Here is a 25194-nt window from a genome sequence, read left to right as displayed (position 1 = left end):
AAGTCAACATAACATAATAAGCAATGAAGCCATAAGTTATATTTACTATTAAATACAAAAGATATTTCAAATCTGTAAAAAAAAAATATTTAATATCTAGATTAGACTTCTCTTTTCTAGAATAGGAATAATACAAATGTTATTTATAAAATTAGTGTACAAAAAAAAGTGCTCTGGAACTAAGAAATTAAAACACCAGGCTATTAGTTGGCATGCATAGCTGATGCACTTTGAAAATAAACCATAAACCATCTCTTTTTTAAATTTAATTTAGATTTTTTTTTTAAATTACAAAATAATATTTTTTTTTTGACAATCTCATCTTCTGCAGCATACAAGATTCTATCAACTTACATAAAATTACATTTAATAAAATATTGAGAACTATCTTATATAATACAGACGTTACTTAAAAAAAGAAGATGATTACGTCCTACGTGTCATGCATTCAGTCGTGCATATTAACCAATGACTTAAATTCTGCCAAGCCATTGGTTTTCCTGGTTAGCTCAGGCAATCCATTCCATGCTCTAATAGCACTAGGGAAGAAGGAGTATTTGTACAAATTAGTCCTAGCATATGGGATGAGGAATGTGTCTTTATCTTTGTGTCTTTCTGAGTATTTTATTAAATTTTGTTTTTGTATTTGAAGATTATAGTTCAGTGTTTTATGTATAATTGCTAGTTTACTTTTGAGTCTTCTGTCCTGAATGCTTTCTAAATTTAGTGATTTTACCAAAGGTGTTACTCTAGTCAAATGTGAATATTTGTTTGTTATGAATCTCACTGCTCTATTTTGTGTCTGTTCCAGTTTCTTAATGTTTTTTTGAGTTGAGGGGTCCCAAACAGAGGATGCATATTCTATTATTGGCCTAACCAAGGTTAAATAACATTTTAGTTTTATCTTCTTATTTGCTTTATAGAAATTTCTTTTAATAAACCCTAAAGTTTTGTTTCATTTTTTGATATCTTCATCAATATAGGATTCCATGACAGTTCTTCATTTACTATAACACTTAGGTATTACTGAGGAGCTGAGGGTTAAAGAATAACTAAGGAAACTAAGAATCAGAACTTATCAGTATTAAAACTTCAAAGGTGAGGTAAAAGCCAGTTGTTGAAAATAAAATGTAATAAAAAAAAATAATTAAAAAATATACCTCTTTTAAATAATTTTTTGGCACAGGGTTTACATGATTTATCTGAAGATAAATCAAAACTTAAATAATACCAATTAACACATGAGATGGAGGCTCCAGTAGGATGAAGAATACATGCCAACTAATATTGTAAAAGTAAGTACGGAATATATTTTTAACATTTGTGTAAATAATTAAATCTAATGTTTTCAGAATTTACAAATGATAAAACTAAAAAAATATCATCAATATAGGAAGCTAACTTTCATATTGCAGGTCTTTAATTATTTCAGATAGGATATCTATAGTTTAAACTATTTCCAATGTTTATAAACTTAAAAAAGCAATTTCTTTTTCCCTATTACATAATAATATTACACTTTTTTTTTTTTTATTATTATTAATATACAGAGAAAAGAATTTTAAAAAATGATTTATATTTTAGTGATAAATGTTTATTTATTTTAAATGATGCCAATAATGGGCAATAGTTGTAATTATAAACTCTAAATGAAGAGACTAAGTCCAAAATGCTTCTCAAATATTGTTCAGTCACTCAATGATACCTTTTACAAAAGTTTAACATTAACTTACAAATGTAAATGTTCTAGCTAACTGTTAAATTTCTTGAAAACAATTTCACAGTACATGTTTTTTTTTGTCTTGAAAATGCACTAAGTTTAAACTAAAATTGAAGAAAACAAACTTGCAAGTGACAAAAAGTCCCTTGAAACAATTCTTTTTCAATCATTACATTGTTGAGTCTTATCTAATCAATAACATGCTGCTGGTTAAAATACTGGCATAGTTAAAGACAAGAAGAAACTGTAGCACATTGAAAACAACACACATAACAAATGAGTTTGAATTTGTTTCTTAGACTAACATTCAACAACACCATTGAACAAATAACTACAGCAATGACCAGAAATACAACTTACGCAGGATAGAAATATTGGGGATCAAAGTGGCTGAAATTATCATGTTGAAACAGTTATTGAAGCTCTTCAAAATTTTTTTTTTTACTCTACACTATAATCTTAATTTCAATGTGACTGAATTTAGACAAGCATTTTGAGGTAAGAAAATAGTAATTTATCGTTAACATAAACAATGGCTAATAAATAACAACATGCACAGGAGACTTCACTGAATTAGCTTCTTATTACTGTAATGAGAATATGTCTATAAGATTTAACTTACTATATTGTGATTAAAACTTATTGTAACATCAGTCTTACAGTAATCTTGTTCGAAGACTAATACAGACTCAAATTATAGGAATATATATTTTTTTGTTTACATCTAATTTAAAAGAAGAAAAGGAAGTATTACTGTACAATGCTAACCAGCTCACCACAATCAACATTTACAGTCTGGTCAGAAACAGTAAAAAAAAATAGTAGCAAAACCAAGTCAGTAACAACCAAGATTGTAAACAGTGGTATCATCCAGATCACAAAAAGTGGTAACAGGTCATAAATAATGATAAAACCAATTTTGCTGGCACTAAATGAACCAATAGAAAGAATGCCATGCAATATAAACACAAGAGTTCACAAATCTATTCATGTAACATAACTCAATCAAATAATTCACTGGGTGGTTGAACACGCAAACTGACACTTGTCACACGATTAATATGGCTAGTATTAAAAAGCAAAAATGAAAGCCATGTTGAGCCAAATCCCAAATCTATTGCACAAAAAATTATATGCTAAAACTAAAATGTTTTTTAGGCCATTTTAAGAAAAATGATAAAAGCTTTTTATCATTTTAAAGATGAAAAAGCTGCTTGCTATGGTTATATATTATAAACATTTAAACAAAAAGCAATTTTTAAGTAATTTTTTAAAAACACTTGAATGAAGAAAATTGTAAAGATATTAAATTATTCTACGTTACAATGCACTAAATCAAGAAAGCAAAGCTACTATAGCTTTGCAGCCCTGTATGTACATCAAAAGCTATATGGTTACATTTTTCTTTCCATAATTCTTTTTTTTTTTTAAAACCAATTGTTAGAAAATGAAGATCTACTAGAGATAAAAAAATGAAATAGTTTCATGAAGACTAGGACAACATATTTTTTAATATCTCCAGACAACATAAAAATGTAGACAGATATAAGCTTTATTTTAGTTACGGAGTATCCATAAACATTTCACTTATTATAAATATACTTTTTTTTTTTCTGTTAAATGTTTAAAACTTCAACCCCTCACCACGAAAGTGTTTAAGGAAACTTTATTTGTACTATTGATTTTCGCTGGACAGATGTCAAGTGTGCTCATGCTTACTCACCCAGAGATGAAACTAAATAAACACTTAGAAACAGATCTACTTACAGTCCATAACTAATTGATAATCAACACTGTCTGTAGTGGAGATATTAGCAAGAGGTATGGAGAGAAGAAAGTAAACAATCATAGTGACATTCTGAATTGAAACATTCAACTTCTTTTATCATAACTATGAATCAAAAAGAATGTTTATTCTTAGCATGACCTCCTTCAGCCGTGAAATGACTGGATCATCTCATAGAAGAATGTCTAGCCATTAACCTTATGTTTGGTCATGAATTGGAACGTGAGGGGATAAAACATAAAGAGCTGATTTTTTTTTTTTTATTAGAATACAAAAATGCTAAATAGAAATTTCTGAATAAATATTTTTTAACACTACTAATATAGTAAATGTTTTGTTTTTTTTTAATGTAGGCTTTTTCTGATTTTACAAAACACACCCCCATGCTACATTATGAGAGTTAAGGCGAAGTATAAAATAAAAATGGTATTTGTGAGCAGAATATTATTATAAGAATCCATAATTGCAACTATGCCTGACTTAACCAGTCCCTTAATGAGAACTAACAATAATTCAAATTCAGTCACAGTTATTTTCTGCACGTCTTTTGAATTCAGACCATTTTGGTTTTTATTTTAACTAAAGCTGATAATATTATCAAAGAAGAATAAGTTCAGAATTATTCACCTAAGTGACTAATTTGTCAGGAACTGTGAAAATTATACTGAATAATATAGATATGTTAGAAAAATTAGTAAAAAAAAAAAAAAAATCCCACACAAGCTTTAAGAAAAACTATAAAGTATAGAAACAAATTTTGTCTTTCTAACCTTCCTCTAATGTAACAAACTCATCGCTTTCAAGACTTGGATCACTTGGACCTACAGCATTCTCAGCTACAACAAAGGCTTTATAACAGGTATATGGGGACAAGTCCAAAGCAGTCTTTTCAAAAATGTCAGGACCAACTTCCCATGATTTCACTTGTTCTGTGTCAGTGCAATGTCTATTACAAAGGCAAACATAATATCAAATGAAACAGAGTTTGTAAGTAATTACTTCCTTAAGTATACTAAAAAGTGATTCCAGAAATAACAAGCTTTTATAATTATTTTGCTATTACACTGGTCCTCTGGCAATATACCAACATCTAGTGGTATATTGCAATTCTCACTTGACAGCTGAATCTATGTAACAGATGTGACTACCAGATAGACAAATGAATCTTTATTATGATTCTTACTAACAACAATACAAGTGGAGTCTAATAAATTAAACATAAAGCTTTACAGTTGAATCAAAATTTTTCATTTTTAAAAACAAAGCTTATCTAAGCTAATTACTGATATGTATCTGAAAATTAAGGGGTTTAGCTCCCATTCTACTATATAAAACAACATTAATTAATTAGTACAAAATGATTAACTAATTGTTTAATTTTTGGATTGATTCATGTATTGTTATCGACTAAGAATAATTCTGTAAAATTTCAACTTGATTCAAGAATGGGAAGTGGGAGGAAAAAACAAATCAAAACGTAATAAGGCGACTAAATCCATGAATATATCCACATCTCTCATTAAGTAGCATTTATTCCCCTTATTTCAAAATAAAAAAAGTAATTAATCACCAACAATAATTAACCAATTGTTTAATTTTTTTTTTTATTGATTTATTGATTGGGAGAAAAAACATGTTCAAGCTTTGTACCATACAGACAGACAGACAGAGTTGATATAAGCTCTGTAAAAAGACCAAACCCTCTCTTCCACTATCGCATTTTATTGTTAAGATTCTTATTCGAACCAAGTAAATTCATGAATATTCAGAAATCAACTGTTAAAATTCCAGTTTACAGAATGATTTTAACTTGGTAAACTTAGCTCAGAAGCTAATTACTTCCATATAACATCTCATTTGTTAGTTCAAAAGGTTTTCATTTCCTATGAGATGCTTGAATCATCTATTCCTCTATTCTTCTAACCAACTCACTTTATATAAAGTTTATAGGAAATAATGGCACTGTTCATGTCATTGCCACTAGCACTCCACCAGGCTGTTACATTACGAGATCCAATTTCCTTAATGATAGGCTGCCCAGGTTTCTCTGGTTTATCTGAAAGTAGAAACCAAAAATTTTGAAATAAATGTATCTTATTTTTTTTTTTAGCTGCCTCCATAGTACTGGGTCTCTGTCATGTTAAGATCCAAACAAGAAAATATGAAATAATTAAAAAAAAAAAAAGAAAGAAAACTTAAATATAAAGCATAGCTGTATCCATTAGGTTGGATCAGTCATGTAATTAAATTTTTAATAAATCTAGACTAACAATAATAAATTAGTGTAATTAAAAATATTTTTACCAATTGTTTTTGTTTAGACCAGTTGGGAAGAGGTTGGGGGGAGAAAGAAGGGGGGTATCTGGGTGAATATTACTTTGATAGCTTTTTAAATGCATTTATAAAAAAAAAATTCAAGTTTAACAACCTGGATTTCAAATCAAGGGCTCTAGCCTCATCAAAGTAGCACTCTATGCAGTGTACTAGGAAGTGCTTATGAAAATACAAGGTTTTATAGTTCTCTATAGTTAGTTTCAAACTTTAAAGCAAATTTTAAAGGGGACTTATTCAAATTATACCACCACATCAGTCAAGTACAATTTCTTTCTCTTGTTCAACATCATACAAAATAATTACCAGTACTTAATTAACTAGTTTTATTTCAGCTTGATCCAGGATTGGGTGTGGAAGACATAACGAGATTAGGTGTGGGAGACATAACGTGTACAAACTTTTTATCAGACAGACAGAGTGAGTTGATATTAGCTTTGTTAAAAAAAAGTGATATTGAAAACCATATTTAACCATCACCTGTATCATGCTCAAAATAGATACCATGCCTACTTTTAGTACTTTTGTTTATAAATTATATATATAAATGTTATAAATTATATATGTAAACTGTATTATACACAAACACCTTTTTTAAACAAATTTTTAAAGTATAATAAAAAATATAACAAAAATAGTGGTCTTAGCGGCCTAAAATAAAATAAAACTTTTAGTCTATGCACATATGTGTAAGCATTTATTGAAATAAAATTTTAAAGGCAAATCACATTAATCCACTACTCATTTTTTACATTGGAATGTGATTTTGTGTGAAAGTGTGAGATCCTCTTACCCACAGCTACCTAATATGTACACATAAACATAACCTACTCTGGCATATTCTTCTCCTGTCTATTGCATTATGCATACAACGACATCAACGAAGGCGTGATTCTCCATACAAGATCCTCTTGAAAACTATTTAATGTATCAAGGCTGCGGGCAAAAACCAACGTTAGGAAGACACTTATCAGGGAACTCCTGTATACATGCTGATGATGCAGCTATTGTCGCTGATTCTGATATTCAGTTTCAGTCCCTGGTTGCCAGAAGTTCGTCTTAAATATTAGTCAAAGCAAGACTAAGATACTAGTTCAGAACACAAATACTGCACCTCAAGTAAACATTAATGGCCAACCACTAGAAATTGTTGATCACTTTCGCTATCTTGGCTCCATCATATCCAATAATACTCTACTGGATAAAGACCTTAACAACAGGATAGCCAAAGCAATGGGCACCATGTCACGGTTGCAGAAAAGAGTGTGGGACAACATATTGCTGACTAACAATACTAAAGCCTTAGTCTACCAGACCTGTGTGTTGAGTACTTTGCTATATGGAAGTGAAACATGGTCAACCTACTCATGGCAGGAAAAAAACCTGATTGTCTTCCACCTCCGATGCCTAAGGCAGATCCTTAAAATAAGGTGGCAAGATAAAATAACCAATGAGGAAGTGCTACGAAGAGCAGGGTGCCTGGACATCCACTCTGTTATCAGCAGCAGACGCCTTGGCTGGCTAGGCCCACTTTTATGGTATACAGATGTATACAAACGCAACATGAAGCTCTTCAGAATCAACACTAGCAGCTGGGAAAAAGTAGCACTGGATAGATCCACATGGAGAGAGAGCATAAAGGGAGGGTCTTGGATTGCAGATGCCATACACAACAGAAGCAGAAAGAAGGGTGAAAATGCAACGCACCTGGTGACTACACATGTCCAACCTGCAACCGCAGCTGTGTATCAAGGATTGGCCTCTTTAGTCACACAAGAAGTTGCAAAGGGAAAACATCACGAGATGTAAAATGCCACAGACATAAATATATTTTTCTTATGGAAGGATTGTTCCAGCCAGAGTGCAGCATGGTGCGAATGGACATTTTTCATTGAAATTATGTAAGAGGTGAAAATCAGGAAAAGGGTTGACATGAAACATATGATGAAAAAGCTGCGTGAAGGGTTAGGGTTTTAAATGAAATTAAAAGAATAATAAATTGTAATTGTGTGTTGACTTAATATTAGTCTCATGTCTTAACAAAGATAGTTTTTTTTTTGTTTTTTTTTTACTAAAATACAAGAAGGTTAAAGTGGTAAATCTAATGTCTTCAAGCTTTCACAATATAAAAAATGTTACCCTTACCTTGGACAATAAGCTTTGTAGTACTAGTTACATTGTTTTTGTTGGAACCTGTTTGATCAGCATAAAATAGTTCACATTTATAAATGGCTGTGTCTTTCATCTCTAAGTTTTCGATCACTAGTTGTATTGATTGTGCATTATTCTCCTCTATCTAGGTAAAAGAGAATATTCGCATGTATACAATTAGTAGAGAATCAATTATATTTCATAATCAGCTAATTTTTTAATTTTAATGGAGTTAACTTACTTTAGCTCTAGAATTGTTAAGAGGAATTATCCACTTATCATTTGCTGCTTTTATTGCTACAAGTTCTGTGTCTTTACTCCACATTGCAGTAGAAACAACAGAATCTTGATCAAGCTCTGGACACTTCAAGGCAATCGAGTGACCAACTATTTCATATACAGTTGAATAAGTGAGACCTAAGCAAGAGAAATGTATCATACCAAAATTTAAAACAAAAATCTTTAAAAAAATCTTAAACATGTCTTTTTTTTTATGTACCCAGGTCTCAGTGACATACACAAGAATCAATAGAGCCACTGACTGGAGGACATGGATTTTTGTCAGGAGACAAATAGACTAATTCGACCAAACTCTCAGTTGATAATTGCCAAAAGTGCTTCTAGCTTTAGCAAGACAGTTATCTGATGTGGCAGGACAATAGGATACTCAGATCTGTTAAGTGATCTACCACATTTAGGGAACAACCTTTCACATAATTTGTGAAGGAGATGTCTAGTATATGAAATATTTTATCAGTTTAAGTATTAGTCCAAATGGCTCAGCATCATCAACAAATTTGATTATGGCAAACTGAAACGTCTTTTGGTTGAGAAAACAGCAAAATTTAGTTTAATGATATTGAAAGTATTTTAAAAGGATGCCTATATACATGAAAATTTTAGATGGCAAAATTTAACTAATATATTTATCTGTACCAATCTGTTACCAAGCTACACTTCTGAAGTTTTAAATAGCCTTATGAAGGTCAACACAAAAGATTTTGATGTTAAACTCACCACTTCAAGGGATCTTAAAAAATAAAGTATCTAAAGTTCAGAGAAGACTGATAGTTTATTACCAAGACGTGTAATGGGCAGCTTCTAGCAATCAATGCAATAAAATAATTTAAATTAAAATATGCATATTTCTTGAACATGAATGCAAATGACCAATAGAAATTTGTGAAATAAGCAATACAATAGAACATATTAAAAAGCCAATTAATTACCACAGAGCTTAAACAGGACTGGAGAAAAACATTTAAATAATAGGAACTTTGATTATTTTTAGGTTAGAATTCTCTAAGTAAACATTTTACAAAAAGACATTACTCACCATAAGTGGGGAAGTTACACAACATAAAGTAAATGGAAAACCAGTACAATGTCATCTTGGTCACGTGAGCCATCTATATTACACACATCTGAAATAATCAATACCAAAAAACTTATGTATCTCTAACTAATAAGACAAAAGGTAAAATACAAATCTGTAAATAAAAAACACCAGAATGGATATAATGAAATAATATTTTTATCTTAGAATACAACACTTTATAGAACTAATATGTGTGCATCTTATCATATCGCATTAAAAGAATAAGATTCAATCTCAGTAAATATGGAGATCAAAATATTGTAACAAGCAAGACTACTTGGGACTAAGGGGTAGACTAGTAGAGCACTTGGCTACTAAACAGAGTCCCGAATTTGAATTTGGAGGTTTGAAATTCTGCATTTTTGGATGCTGGCCATCTGACACCCTTGCAAACCTTGAACCAAAGAAATGTGCATTGTTAATAAACTGTGAATCACACACAGTGGTTAATGTTTTAAAGTGAAAAGGGAGAGAAGAAGGTAGGATACATGCTTTGTTGACAAGGAAAGTTTTTGCAAAATGGAAATTCAACTAACTGTGGCAATAGGTTTTTAATTAATTTTTTTTTTAGCAAAAGCAGAACTAGAACTAATAATTAAGAAGAAAAGGTGTTTTTATAATTATTTAATGGGAAACAATGCAACATTAGATTTATCAGAAAAACTTTTAGACTATTAACATATATTTAGAATTAGTTTATATCTCCCTTTTTAAAATGACACTTACAATCCACTTATCAGATTTTTTAATGGATTTAAATAAAATTAGGAGAAAAAAAGTTGTATTATAAGTTGTTTTTTTTAAATGATTATTCTTTTGTTTCTGAGGAATATATTTATTTTAAAAAATATTTAAAAATTAGCTATATTGATAAATAAAGATGTTTTTTCCAACACTTAACTCTCTCCACTTGAGCAACTAAGGATGTGTATTTAGATATTTAATATTTTTTTTTTACTTATTTTTTCCCCCTCAAGTTGAACTGACATTTTTATAGAAAAAAGATTTACAGTATAGCTGCAAAATCTAAAACAACCGTGGTCAAGTTGAGTCATCTATTTTACAAAATATCAACAACAATATGATTCTCCAAAATATATAAATGATGGTTTCTAAGCTCTTAAATAAATGAATCTATTATTAATATTTTCGTATGGTTTTGATAAGCTTCGAAGCCTTAGATGCATCATTATTAGCTATGAAGTAAAGAGGATTGAATCATCAACAAAAGTAAAAAAAATCTGAGTGTTTCTCCAGTACTGGCGACTAATAGGCATTGGTTCACTAAAACGTCAATATATTATATCTAAAAAAATTCTAATTAAAATTTCACAATTTTCATTTCATTGCACTTAGAAATTGTTAATTTATAAATTGTGATATTTTGAGCTTGAAGGTTCATAAGTGCAATTTTAAAATTGTAGAAAAAGTGTGAAAAAAAACAAAACAAAATGGCATCTTTTGATGTAACAACGAACACCTGGCTTAGGTTGAAGTAATATTCTTCTGGAACCAAGGAGTATTGAACAGACATATTTTTTAATGGGTTAACAATATAATTTTATTGCATTATATTAATTTTTTTTCTTTTCTATTTACTTTGGTATTACTTAGATGTTGCTGTAAAAAATGTGTCAGGGGTGCATCAAGTTATCTCACACTAAACTTGGAATTTTAAACCTCTATCAATCATAAACAAAGTAAAAGCAGTCTGCTCCCTAGTGTGTTTCTGTTACTAAAAGCATTAATAATTAATTTACAAACTGTAGTTTTTCTTAAAAACTGTAAAAAAAATGTATAACTTTGGTGAAATATGTCTTGGTGTCCAGAAGCACCTCAAACACGCTTGACAAAAAGGACTACATTTTTTAAAACAAAGTTATTAATGTAATGAGAATGTCTTACTGGTATGTCTGATACTGCTTAGCACATAAGTAGTGCCATTTACTTAGGAAAAGGCTATATAGTAATTAACAGAAGCCATTAACAGACATGGTGTCCCAATTTTTTTTTCACTGTTGCACCTGAAACACAGCAGTAGAAAAAGTGTTTATCATACCAGAAAATCTAGATATATAAATTAGTTTTCTCACCAAAGTTTTGACATCAATATGAATTAAGCTTATTATTTTCAGGTCTTATATAGAATACTTTTTAAAAATCTAAGTTAATGTAACCATTGTTTTATCATTGTTTGAGTGCTTCATGGGACACTGAACAAGTCTTGATCTAGACTATTCTAGATCTAGGGCTAGTGTAGATTTATATTGACTCTTTAGTTCAATTTATATGTAAATCTGGTTCTAAATCTTTTTCTTTGTTTATTGAGAGTCAGAAAGCTGCACCTTTTAGTCTATGATTAGGTCATGTTTAATCTACAATATTTTTAAAGGATAGCTGAACACACACACACAAAGTACAAGTACATACATTTGTGGTGCTAGAAAACTATTTTGTGAATCATTAATAAAAGAATAATTGGTAATGTATTTAGAGAATTTAAAATGTTTGTATTTCAGCATGTATTTTGAAAAAAAGCTATATGTATTTAAAATTGGTGTCCCATTGTAACACCCACATCTTGTGATATAATAATCATGTTATAATAAATAATTGAATTTTTGTTGAGATTTTCAGCAGCAAATAATGGCCTATATATTTAGCTATAATGCAAGTATAGCATAAATTCTATTCTCTTATAAAAAATCTTTTTTAAAAAACTTTTACTAGTAGTGTTACAGGTGCCATTTTTAAAGTGACCGCAAAAATATCTTAAGTGCTCAAAAACTTCATTTTCTCTATCTAGCTGCTTAATAAAATAGAAACATTCAAATTATGCTAAAAAAAAAATAACAAATAAACAGTTAGTTGTACTTTAATCATCAATATCAATGGTGTCCCACTGATGCACCTGAAATGCAAAAGTGGGTGCCCCCTTAACAAGCTCTGCTGTATAGATGGAAATGTATGTATTCCAATTCATTTTCTATTGATAAATTGTTAAAGTACAATGGCTGAAAAAGTGAATACACTTAAAATGAAACCAAAAACTTCCACTTTAATTTTTAGCCTAATGTGACATTTTTTGATACCAGTACTCATCTAGAAATTTAATTTTAAAATTTAAATCTAAGTTACCTCTATAAGTTTTTAAGTATTAAAGTTAAAAAAAGTTGTAGATATCTAAATAGTTATCAATATCTAAAATAGAAGAAAGTCTCTTAGAATCAGCATGAAAGTACAATAGAAAAGCTATAGATATTAGTTATGCGTTGGAGTTTAAATTTAGTAGATTCATATAAATATATATATATATATTCTTATTCTAGGTTAGATCTAGATCAACGTGTAGACCAATGAACTAGATCTTTATCTAGAATAGGAAGCGTGGTCGAGAGACTAAGTGCGCTTGAACTTGGCTTGACTACCTATGAAGGGGGCTTGAGGTTCGACACCCGACTCGGGCAGATTTGTGTTTACTGAGTGCCTGAAGGCAGCACGGAAAAACCTTCTCCTTGATACCCCCCCCACACACACACACCACTGGTCCACAAATGAGATTGGACCAAAGCGGTCTGAGCATGCTATAAGCATGAAAGTATTGCTATATAAAAGCCATAATTTATTTTTTTTAGAATAAAAATATTTTATCTCATAACGAAACAAGATCTATAATTAAATCAATATTTTTCTACCTTCAAACATTGTTTTGTTTCTAAACCATCTAGATATTTAGCTATAGACATAGATTTTACTAGAACTATCTAGATCTCTATACATTTCTGCAACATCTCTTGAGTTGATACAGACAAGACTAGATCTAAATTTTATAACTAGTTCTATATTCTGTATAATCTATATTTTACATATAAATTTGTAGGCCTCTGAATATGTGTATGTCAGATGATTGTGGATACAATGGACATCTCTTCAAAAAACTTTTGTGATAATTATTCTGAAATTGTGACGATACGTTGAAAAAGTTAGACTGTCGATGGCTTTTGTATTTCGAGCTTTTTTTTTTATTATGCTTTAACTTACAATAACAAATTAACATATCCACGTCCAGACAATGTAAAACTGTTGAGCAGTCAAAGTTATCGAGAAATTGTATATATAGATTATGATCATAGTAATATACCTGCCACAGCTAATCAGTTATAACCATCCCAATTACAGGAGCATAAGCAAGTTTTAAATGTTTGTCAAAAAGAACTAAGTCCACAGATTTCTGAAGGCACGTAAATCCAAAATTATTCTATTGCATGGTTCATAGTCGTAATCGAGGGATACAACAACAGTGTGAATATGCAAGGAAAAACTGAAATTATGGTCTACAATAATCTACAAAAAAAATGGATTTAAATCAAAGGGTACTTTTGGAACCGTGTCCAGCTCATTCTTAATGGGATTTTTTTCTAGATAAAAAAAAAAAAGGGGTGTGGGGCATTTTAAAATTTCGCACGAGCCACAACCCTCGCAACGGCCCTCACTGGCTGATACCCAATACTGCACTACAGTTGAAATAATTGATATGTTTATTTTGCTGTGAACACCTTTTCATCCTTCAATAGTAGGGCACAAATCACAATATGCCTCCAACCCCAACACAATTTTTTGGTCCTTACAAACACATATATATAACATTCCTTTTTTTCTCTTTCATCCTTCAATCAAACAGCCCGCAAACTATAATATCTAGAGTATGCACAAACACTTTTTAGGCCCACCAGATGCCGCCTTCTTGTCTGCTTTCATTATAATGACACACACACAAAATTTTAATAAGAAACACTCCTCCTCCATCCAACAACATGCTTTTTGGCCCTTTTATCTTCCAATGGAGCGACAATATTTATTTACAAACATTTTGTAAAGGAGGTTTTTATATTTTGAACACTCCATCGAATTCTCCTTTCTTGAACGGGTCGCTTTTTTTGTTTGTAATTCATTACATGTAAAGCTGTTGTTTTAACCTCCCCCTGCAATTCATACCCTTATAAGGGATGAAGGCTATAATATATTATGAGCCTGTTTGATTGTAGGCTGATGGGCATATCAAAATAAGCTTCCAAACATCTTTAGAAAGACATTTCAATCACATTTATACCATTAGCTGTTAAATAACATTTTAAAAGGGGGTGTCCAAACAAATAATAATGAATTCTGCTCATTCTCCTTTTTGAACACAGCAAAATCGTATAATAAAAAATATTATTATTGGGATTAATAAATCTATGATCTTTTCAATGAATAAACATGACCTAGATCGAGATATCTATAATATATAACTTATAAATGAAAGAAAAAGTGCGGGCTGCTAATTTGAAGCCAGAGAGAGAGAGAGAGAGAGAGAGAGAGAGAGAGAGAGAGAGAGAGAGAGAGAGAGAGAGAGAGAGACAGAGAGAGAGTATATGAGGAAATAGACTATAAATACATATTGCAAAAGTGAATCTACTTCTTTTACTACAATCTAAATAATTTTTAAGTAACACAAGATATAATTTATTAGCAATTACATAGTGGTGTTCAACAACGGTGCTCACTGTTCAACTGAAGGAGAAAGCCCAAAAACTGCGTCCAAAATAGGAGCATGAAGTGACCCAATTTATTTTAAAATAAAATCTTGACTATGGCATGGCATGGGTGGTAATACAAAGGAACACAGCTATTTTTATTGTCCTTTAGTTGAAGAATAAGAATCTGCTTTCAGTTTTTTTGTAAGTTAAACCTTCACCAAATAAAAAAATAAAAAATTGACCTAGTTCCTGAAAGTCAGTGTTCACTTATAAGAATCTACCATAGGTCCAGACTCTAGTCTAGAGTAGTCTATACTCTACTAGAGAAATTCATAGTAACACCAGAATTATCACCAGAATGATTAGAGATCTACTAATAGTATTACTCTATTTTTATTTACTAGTCTGATTGTTTGCTATCCAGAAGTGAGTAAGTAACTTACCTCAACTCAAGTGCTCAAACTCAAACGAGTCTCAGTCAGACTCTGAGTCAATACCTGACAGTCTCAGACTGTGACAGACACTGAATTTGACTGAGTTTCACTGACTGAGACTGAGTTCTAGATTCTAGATCTAGAATAATCTAGATATTTAATCAAGATTCATTTTCAAAGACTATCAGTATCAAAATTGTAGAGACCTACACTCTAGATATAACATGTACAATTAAATCTATCTATATGCATGTAATGAAACGGTTTCAATCAAAAGAAGCAGGTGATAAAGTGTGATCTAATATCCTTAAAATCATTATGATTAGAACTTCCTTAAATTAGCAACCATTGTAGCTTTACATTAACTTCCGGTCACATGACTTTTGTTTATAGGATTGTCAAATAGTTTAGGTCTTTGCAAAAACTAACGAGCATCGTAGATCTAATAGAGTAGAGTCACTATTGCGGAACAGTTTGCAGCTACTTTTAGTTTTCAATTTTTTGCTCTGTAATGGTTAGACCTATGGAAATACTAAAAGTATCTAATCATTGCCCATCCATTTTCCGATAAAAATAGACACTTTGTATGGGAGGCAGATCTACAATAGATTGGGTTTCGGGCATGGAGACGAAAGGCTCAGGAGAGATCTTGTAATTTTATACATGTATAATATATGATAATTCTTATATTTATTACTAAATATATAGTTCGCGTTTTTTTTTTTCCGCTCCGGAAATCGAATATTTTATCCTGGAAAACTCTTGGAAAAGTCGAGTGTGTTAGATACAACTGACTGAATGTGGAGCACCTTCAAGTCATGACAGAGGTTCCCTCCCCCCCCCCCCCCCCGTATAAGCGCTGTTAACATCAACTGAAGCTTCATTTCACCCTCACTGGCATAGAGGAAAGTAACTGCCAGCATACGACCTCTGAGAGACTGTTGGAGAGCTGCCAGTCAACATTTTAGACGGAAAGAAAATGCGGGAAAATATGCTGGTCGCAACTGGGCGTATATAGTCATGTGAAACACGTACTGCACTCATCCTTATAATCTTCGAAATCGAAGACATTGGATTAAGGTTAAAAATAGGCCTATTATTTTAATATTTCAGTTTACAAACAATAACAATAGATAAGACAAAAAGAAAAACAGATTAAATAAATCAGTAACTAAATTATTATTAATTATAATAGGGGTTTCGCTGAATAGGTTTTTAGTTAAAAAGGTCATTTTGAGCGAACACCCCATAATATTTTTTTTCAACGCAATGAATAGCCCTAGCTATTCTAGCTAACTATTTCCTCATCGATTTATAAGCATATTAGCATAATATGCAATTTTTTTCGGCCGATGTCCATTGGTGCTTCAAAATCGCCATAAGTTCGGACCTATTCTCGTTTATCCGGAAACGTTTTGATAATGAAATTTCCATACATGTCAACTTTGACCTTCAACTATGCTTTATTGTATGAGGGAAAACGAAAGTGAATATGTGGGAAATGTAGAAAAATGGAGTCTTTGTAATACCATTTTATTAGTTCTGCAGTTACTTTTGAAATAAATAAGAATGGATAAAAATTACGGGGAGGTGTTCGCTTTATATGCCATTTCGCTGATGGGCCTTTCCTATATATTTCTAAAAGAATTTTGATCTTTAACAACTAATTTTCTCTGGTCTTCGGTTTATGAATTTAAATAAAATATCATTATATCAGTAGCTACAATTTTAACACACAAACACATATATGTATGTGTCTTGTGTAGCCTTATATATTATATATATCGAGAATTAATGACTTTTGTTTTTCTTTTTCAAATATTCACGCGAGACTGAATGACTATAAATTTCATATTGATCTGCTTATTTTTATTTTCGATTCTTTTGTAATTGGATTAGAAATACATATCTTTATTGCAGCTGCATGAATGTTTAAAATTATTTTGTATAGGTCTTCCGATAAGTATATAAAAGATCATTATAATAGTCTTCTTAGATCAGTTTTCTACAAATGTTTAGGAAGGCGCCTCCAATCACCGCCGTCCTGGAAAGGGGGGGGGTTGGGCTAGGATTTAAAACAAAGGCAAATCGAAAAAGTAAAACAAACAATAAGATAGTGTATGTTTAAAATACTAGAACAGCTTAATTGGCAACACTCAACTTATTTCCCCGTCAAAAATTAGTTTGTTATTATCTGGGTATAATATTGTTATGTAATCTTGATCAAGACTCAGCACTACACCTAGTTTTCGTATTTAAAAAAAAATGTCCAAATAATGAAATATATTAAATCATTTCAATATAGAGTCTAGTTTTTTTTTTTTAGAGTCTAGTTATAGGTCTATAGACTCTATTATATCTATTTTCAATACTGATCTAACTAGATCTAGATCTACTTATCTACTATCTAGAGACTACACTACACTCGAATCTTTGACTTTGTATACTAGATCTAGATCTGAGTCGTCTAGATTGTAGATTAAAACTACATCTAGTCTACTCTACTAAACTATCACCTATGACTCTACTAGGACTCTAGGACAGTCTAGGACTCTCTTAGGCTGAGTCTCTAGTCTAGATGATCTAGATCTATGACCTATGACTATGTCTATATTTATATTAATTATAGTATAGTTATAGATCTCCTAGTCCTAGATCTAGTAATAATAATAATAATATACTAAAATACTAAATATAGAAATATAGTCATTATACTGATTATAGACTCTAGATTAGAATTCTAGCTAGATCTAGTCTTCTATATTAATTATTATATAATTATAGATCATTTAGAACTAATTAAATTGTCTAAATTCTATTTTTTTTAGAATAAAGACTATAGTAAATCTAGATCTAGACTAATTCTTATTCTAGGCCTAGATCTAGATCTAAGTTTAGAAATACATTATACATTCTCTAGAATCTAGATCTAGGTTTTTACTAGGTTATAAAATTAGAATCTAGATGTAGATAGTAGAGATTGTAAATAAATACTATTCAATACCTTTTTTAGATCTAGACCTAGAATGACCTACTAGATCTATATATTCATATATTGCTATATTATAGATCTATATAATATATAGTTATAGTATAGATCATGATGTAGATCTAGATCTATTCTTTTACTAGACTTTAGATCTAACTATAATATTATATAATTATATATGGATCTAGCTGAGATAAGTCTAGTCTAGATCTATCCAATCTATCTATCCTATGTTTTATATAAATAAATATATAAATATAGTCTATTTTTAAGTCTATAGAGCTAGGCTAGATCAAGTTTCTAGACATACGATATAATAATTAATTATATACTGGTACAGTACACCACTAGTGACACTAGTCTAGCGAATCCAGAACTTTGAAGTTGGGGGGGGGGCAATTTTTTTGTTTTCAAACCCTAACCCTAACGCCCAGTAAACCCTAACCGGCCTAAGTATAAACACACGTACAGCATGATATAATATATATATATTAGAATTTAAAATAAAATCTATGTGTTTCTCAACCTTTGGCAAAAAAAAAACTGCCATGTTGAGCCCTTTCTCTGACAGCTAGGGGGTCTGGGGAAACGCTGTATGTTTCCCCAGTGGGGTCTGGGGCGAAGTCCCAACGCCAAAAGCGTTTTCTTGCATTCTTCACAGCAGAATCACATTCTCCTGAAATCTTCAGCTCATTATTCATCCTATTAAAAAAGGACCTAAGTTTGAATAATGTTTTACTTGAAAAATATTCTAATTATTTATGAATTTACAGACGCTTTCTACATTGCAAATACAACCTATATGTTCCTTGAAAAGATAAGATACCCCACATATTTAGATTAAGGCTTTGGATTGCTGCCGAAAAAAAATTATTCGAAAAATAATAATAATAAAAAAGCAAGAAAAATAGCCATGTTGAGGCCTTTCTCTTGACAGCTAGGCGGTCTGGGGGAATGATAAGATACCCCACATATTTAGATTAAGATTTTAAGGATTTCTGCCGAAAAAAAAAATTTGAAAAATAATATATACAAAATTTTGTTCAATAGGCATGTTTGTAACTTTGTTTTGTTACAGAACTATAGTTCAAAGCTCTAAACAAAAAATTTCGGAAGTGGGAGGAGAAATTAAGAGGGCCAATTAGATTCTACTCTAATTTTTTTGCACTTTTAGGATTTAAGTATATATTTGTAATTTCTTAACTAAAATACACAAAGAATAAAAAAATTGGTTTGTCCGATTGGCGGAAGGCGATTGCATGTATCGCCCCTCCCACCTGGTACAACCCTTTTTTATTTTAAATTTACTAATGATAAAATTTGAGATCAGAGTCTTTGTACAATAGAATATAATATATATACAAATAGGTTAAAACATCAATATGTACCTTATATTATATAGATATTATTAAAATTTCTGAGTAATAAATATTAAATTTTGTTTTTGCATTTGAAGATTATGGTTCAGTGTTTTATGTATAATTGCTACTTTACTTTTGAGTCTTCCTTATATTATATAATACAGACGTTACTTCAAAAAATAAGATGATTACATCCTACGCGTCATGCATTCAGTCATTCATATTAACCAATGACTTAAATTCTGCCAAGTCACTGGTTTTCCTGGCTAGCTCAGGCAACCCATTCCATGCTCTAGGGAAGAAGAAGCACTTGTACAAATTTGTCTTAGCATATGGAACAAGGAATGTGCTTTTATCTTTGTACCTATTCAACTAATTTTGTTGACAAGATATGATTTCTCCATAAAAATAGGACCCCCCACCCACTCAGAGGGCTAGAGTGGGGAGGACAGTAGAAGCAATTCCCCCCCCCCCCCCCCCCCCCCCACCGAATCGGCTAAGAGATATCAGAAGTGCAGAGATATAATATAAAAATTATATATTATATAGTAATTCAACTAAAGGTGGGAAGGGCAGTAGATCCCCAATTGGCTAACAGGGGAATGACATAATATAAAGATCTGTTAAAATATCAATAACAAGTTTCGATTATATAGATATTTAATTGATTTTGTTAACAAGCTATGATTTCTACAAATAAATTGGACCCTCGCCCCCCACTCTAAAAAGTTTTATGTTGGGAAATGGGGCGGGATTAATGCCATCACCACCTCCCTATCCCACCAAGTCGGAGCTGGGGGGGGGGGCGGTGAAATAATCTAAAAATAGGTTGAAATATAATTAATTAGTATATATTATTAACATAACTAAAAATTTTTTATACAAATTGTGTGATTTCTTTACTAAAATTCGTCCTTTCGCTTTCGCCCCTACTGCCCCCATCCCCTGGATCCGCCAGTGCTGTACACATATCTGTATAGAGAATAATAGATTAGACTAATTACTATTTACTATACTAGACACTATATATAATTATATATATTACTATATAATAAATCTACCAGATCTAGATTTCATCTAATAGTCAGAATGGAGTTTATGCCAGCTGAAGAATACTCAGATGAAGACAGTGCAGATGGATTCTTTGATGAAGACCATTATTCTGAAAATTGCAATTTGAAATACAAATATCAAGTGGAAAAACAGAATGAAATCAATATAAATGTTTTATCAACTGAAGTTAAGCCAAAGTGCTCAAAGCCTCACCCTCAAACTACTTGTCACAATGGTCAACAGCAAAACGATAAAAATAGAATTAATAATAAACTTTCCCTTGAGGACCCTGAAGTTCCAACTAATTTGTTACATTTGAATGTACGTTTATCTTTCAGGTCATTATTTATTTGTATTAATATTTATTAAAGCTTTAGACCTAGCTCTCTTTCATAAAAGATTTATTGCTATATTAATGTATAGATTTGTAGATCAGGGGTGGGCAACCACTTTTTCTATTGAGGGCCGTATTAAAAAAAATTGTGAATGGGGGAATGTTCACATATATGTATGTTGACCCAAAGTAATGTGAATGTTTAGCAGCAAAGCTTTTAAGTGTTGAAATACAGCTTCTGTAGGTATGTCCACTTAACGCAGATTTTAAAATAAAATGGAAAGTGCTGCGAAGAGAAGGGTGCTAGGATATCAGCACTGTTATCAGCAGCAATATGCCTTGGGCAGCTTTTTCATGTTCACAGAATGCCTCAAGGTTGACTCCCACAAGACATTCTGTATGGACATCTAATAGAAGACAGGAGATCTCCTGGTCGCCTACTATTAAGGTATACTGATGTATGCAAACGCAACGTGAAGCTCTTCAAAATCGACACTGACAATTGGGAAAAAAGGAGCACTGGATAGATCCACATGGAGAGCATAAAGGAAGGTTCCTGGATTGCAGATGGCTTACACATCAGAAGTAGAAAGAAGAAGATGCCCAACTTGTGATGGCATCTGTGAATCAAGAATCGGTCTCTTTAGTGACATGAGTATTTGCAAAGGGAAAAGATTGTCTCTTAAGTCGTTTATTAACAAACCAATGTTTTTCTCTGTCAGAGGATGGGCATGATAACTTGTTACTCTCACCATCTTGTTCCATGCCAACTCAACACTTCCAACACAATGCTTCATAGCATTGAATAAATAGTTGCCTAAATTTGCGTCTTTGATTAAATGTTTTGACATATTGCCAACTAGAATAATCTTCCTTTAGTTTAAACTTTTAGAATGACATGTATATCAATGTTTCTTACATCTGTTCATCAAAACAATTATAAGCTTCAATAATTTATATAGATATTTAAAATATTTTTTAAAAATATATATGCAAGGTTGTTAAAGGGAAACTCCGATGGTTTTGACAATTTTTGATATAATATGTGTTTTGATTTACAGATAATGAAATATTCTTCTTTTTTTTTTATTTGCAATAATAACTTAGTAATTAATGTTTTTCCGACGTAATTTTCCTGCGCATCCAAAACAGACTTTCACCAGGATTCTATGTGACGTCACAAAGGTGTTTTAATCTATTGACTTATTGTATAACAGGAGACCATACAGCAAAGTTTACATTCTCGTAAAAGAAATATATCTTTGTCTATGCAGTTAGATCTAGGATCTTGTAAGCAAAGAAAAAATGCGTATTAAAAGTAAATTTACATGCTTGACTAATCACGGCAGTGTGTATTTTCTCGCCAGACCACTCAACACACAACAAACACTATCGCTTGGTTTTCTTGTCATGACCGACTACACGTAGTCTCGACTAGCCTTACACTGACCAGCTTGTTCGAATCATTCAGACACACGATCTATTTACTTCTTGGGATAGGGAGAGGCTTAGATGAAAATGTTACTTTTTTTTCTCGAGTTGGTTATCCTAATGCTTTTGGATCTATCTATACCTGTACATGTTTATATATATAACTGTATCATAGCTCTGGACTAGGCCGTCACTAAGCCTAAGGGCCTAACAGCTACTGTAAGAATGAAGCGATACGATTGGTTAAATCAAGTTTCTCTTTCAGTATTGTTTAGGGAAGTGATGCATGAAATAACTTAAAACAAAATCTCAAGGAATCCCGTTTTTTTTAGATGTCAAGAATTTACTAATTTATTAAATATAAAATTTTCTAAGCATTTAAATAAAAAATGATATAATGTTTACTATTACAAATTTTTAGCCAGAATTTAAATATGTCAATAACTCAAATTTGAAAAACTATCGGAGTTTCCCTTTAACGCTGGCGCCTAAACCAGTAAGCTTCGGGCAGGAGAGGCTCATTAGCCTTGATTGGCTACCCATCTAGGAGAAGGAAAACTCTGAATCCAAGTTCGGCTGCCTTGCGGTTATACCCAAACGCGGGAAAGGCTTTGGGAGACAACCCTGAGGAAAAATCTGTAGCTTGTGACCCTTAGGCAGATTGCTGCACACTGCACTACATCCGGGCAGAGCCTGCGGTGCTACTGATCCGAAACTGTATTGGATATTCCATTCCTTTAGTCTTATCAGCTGTGTGGAAAGGGGGGAACTGCTGTGTGGGCGACATCATTCCGATCATAGACAATGCCCAGGCTTTTATCTCGCTTACTCAAAGCCCAAACCCAAAAACTGGAGAGGACACTCCAGCTGGGCCTTTGGCATCGACCAAACACGGGAAGTGGTAGTTTCCGGCAATAAGCTCAAATGCTTAATTGATGTAGAGCAGAGTGCCAGGAGCCACTTTCGTGGGACAGCTAACGCCTGCCATAAGCTGGGCAGCTCCCAGTCACTAAGTTGCTGTCCCGTCATGCCTGTCTTTGTCATTTGGGTACACGAGGATAGCAGAAAATCTAAAAAAGCAGGTAAAAAGCCAATGTACCAGTCAACATATATATATATATATAATCTGTGTGTAAACCTAATATTTGTAAGAGTCTGTGGGCTGCATGCCTGATCTAGATCTAACATTATGTAGTAATACTAATTACTAATATGTTGGTAACATGTAACATGGCTTTGCAGATCTAGATTAGTGTATGAACTATGTGACTCTTTCCTAAATCTTAATCAAGACATAATCTACATCTAATTAAGACATCTTGCCTTATAAATAAATCTTATATAATTATTGGCATATTGTGTTAATATAGTTTTGCTTATTAGGCAACCTGTTACATGCTGTAATGGCATTACATTAGTCTAGTGAAGAAGGAGCGCTTCTTTGTCCTTATAATGGAATATGTAGTAGAATATCTCACTAGTTTTCAAGGGATGCAATAAAAATATAATTGTAGGCTCAGTGAAGGACTACAGTAGTGGATGATCCCTGATTTTGGAAGTTTTGTGTGTGTGTGTGGATTATGAACTATGTTTTATTATTCTATCATGGTCAAAATATTTTTTTTTAATTCTACAGAGTAACCACAATACTGCTCCAGATTTCAATCAAAAACAGGCAATTTGGAAAAGGTGTAACTTTAAAAAAATAATTTGTGTTTATTCTTTTTAATTTTTGTTTAATAATAATGTGTTTACAATATAAAATTATATTTTATTCAGTGTTAAACTTGTGTATTTTGATTGATTTGGTGAATGATTTTAATTTTTTTCTTTCATTTCCGTTACATAAGACATGCTTTTTTAGATGATTGAACACAGTTTTGATCAAGTCGCTAGTTATACAACATTTGACAGCTTTTGCTCCACCCTCACTTCACAAGTGCGCTACCAATAATGTGCTGTATTTTCCACCAATTGAATTTCTCAGAAAATTTTTCAAAAAAAAAAATCAAAAAAATCAGAGAATTACTTTTTTCATTAATTTCTTTAAAAAAAACAACTGCGAAACAGTGAAGCTGTGAAAGCTGAAGTACGAAGTGGCAAGGGATCACTGTAATTTGAGATTTGTGTTGTGCTGAGCACCTAAAGACAGTATGAAAACCTTCTCTAGTATGCCCCTTCCCTACCCTCCAACATGTCCACAAAAGATATTGGACTGAGTGCGCTGAGCATGCTATAGGATCATGAAAGTTGGACTTTAATAGTAATAATATTAAACTTTCAGTTAGATAGTTAACATTATCTAAGATATGAGTTAAAATATGTCATAATCATATATATATGTTATTTATTATGTTTTCAATTAAAGCACCTTTGTTCGCCACGATGCTAGTCACCCTTGTTTCAGTGAGACTAATGTGTTCACAAAGGATGACTTCAAGAAAGCTGCAGTGAAAGGCAACGTCTCTGTGCTTCAGCAGTGTCTCAGTCAAGGTGTTTGATTATGTTCTTACCTCTTTTTATTTCAACTTGAACCTTAATTATTAATAGTTCATTTGTTATAATCTAAGAACAACTTTGTTCAACATTTGTGTTAATTTTGAACACCTAATGAATCAGATATAATAATAAGGCTTGTCTTTGTATCCAAAGATTAGTGAGGAATGCAGTATTTCTCATGGCTGCGGAGCCCCAGCTGTGACCTACA

General features: G+C 31.7%; 2 protein-coding genes across 13 annotated transcripts in view; one reads left to right on the top strand and one right to left on the bottom strand.

The window, feature by feature from the left end:
* Positions 1 to 15722, bottom strand: part of LOC106075356 (tyrosine-protein phosphatase 99A-like) — a 46583-nt gene extending 30861 nt beyond the window's left edge. Inside the window, exons 1-9 of one of the 9 annotated variants that reach the window (XM_056026203.1) lie at positions 15329 to 15721; positions 11272 to 11390; positions 9325 to 9412; positions 8230 to 8405; positions 7983 to 8133; positions 5439 to 5562; positions 4277 to 4452; positions 3488 to 3517; positions 1161 to 1202 (exon numbers count right to left, since the gene is read on the bottom strand). In XM_056026203.1, the coding sequence (XP_055882178.1) occupies positions 1161 to 1202; positions 3488 to 3517; positions 4277 to 4452; positions 5439 to 5562; positions 7983 to 8133; positions 8230 to 8405; positions 9325 to 9397 (772 nt within the window). In that variant the 5' untranslated portion in view covers positions 9398 to 9412; positions 11272 to 11390; positions 15329 to 15721. Of the gene's footprint in view, positions 1 to 1160; positions 1203 to 2080; positions 2111 to 3487; positions 3518 to 4276; positions 4453 to 5438; positions 5563 to 7982; positions 8134 to 8229; positions 8406 to 9324; positions 9413 to 11271; positions 11391 to 15328 lie in introns of all 9 variants that reach the window. The other 8 variants (XM_056026204.1, XM_056026205.1, XM_056026202.1 and 5 more) reach the window with 8 other exon arrangements.
* Positions 15723 to 17579: 1857 nt separating this feature from the next.
* The window catches only part of LOC106079328 (ankyrin repeat, SAM and basic leucine zipper domain-containing protein 1-like), a 28941-nt gene continuing 21326 nt past the window's right edge, over positions 17580 to 25194 (top strand). Inside the window, exons 1-4 of one of the 4 annotated variants that reach the window (XM_056028194.1) lie at positions 17580 to 17658; positions 20734 to 21043; positions 24124 to 24176; positions 24856 to 24980. In XM_056028194.1, coding sequence (XP_055884169.1) covers positions 20759 to 21043; positions 24124 to 24176; positions 24856 to 24980 — 463 coding nt within the window. In that variant the 5' untranslated portion in view covers positions 17580 to 17658; positions 20734 to 20758. Of the gene's footprint in view, positions 17659 to 17741; positions 17761 to 18186; positions 19589 to 20733; positions 21044 to 24123; positions 24177 to 24855; positions 24981 to 25194 lie in introns of those variants that run through there. The other 3 variants (XM_056028195.1, XM_056028193.1, XM_056028192.1) reach the window with 3 other exon arrangements.

The sequence above is a fragment of the Biomphalaria glabrata genome, chromosome 4 (assembly GCF_947242115.1).
Source record: "Biomphalaria glabrata chromosome 4, xgBioGlab47.1, whole genome shotgun sequence".
Classification (NCBI taxonomy): domain Eukaryota; kingdom Metazoa; phylum Mollusca; class Gastropoda; family Planorbidae; genus Biomphalaria; species Biomphalaria glabrata.
This window is presented reverse-complemented; position numbering and strand designations above follow the sequence as displayed.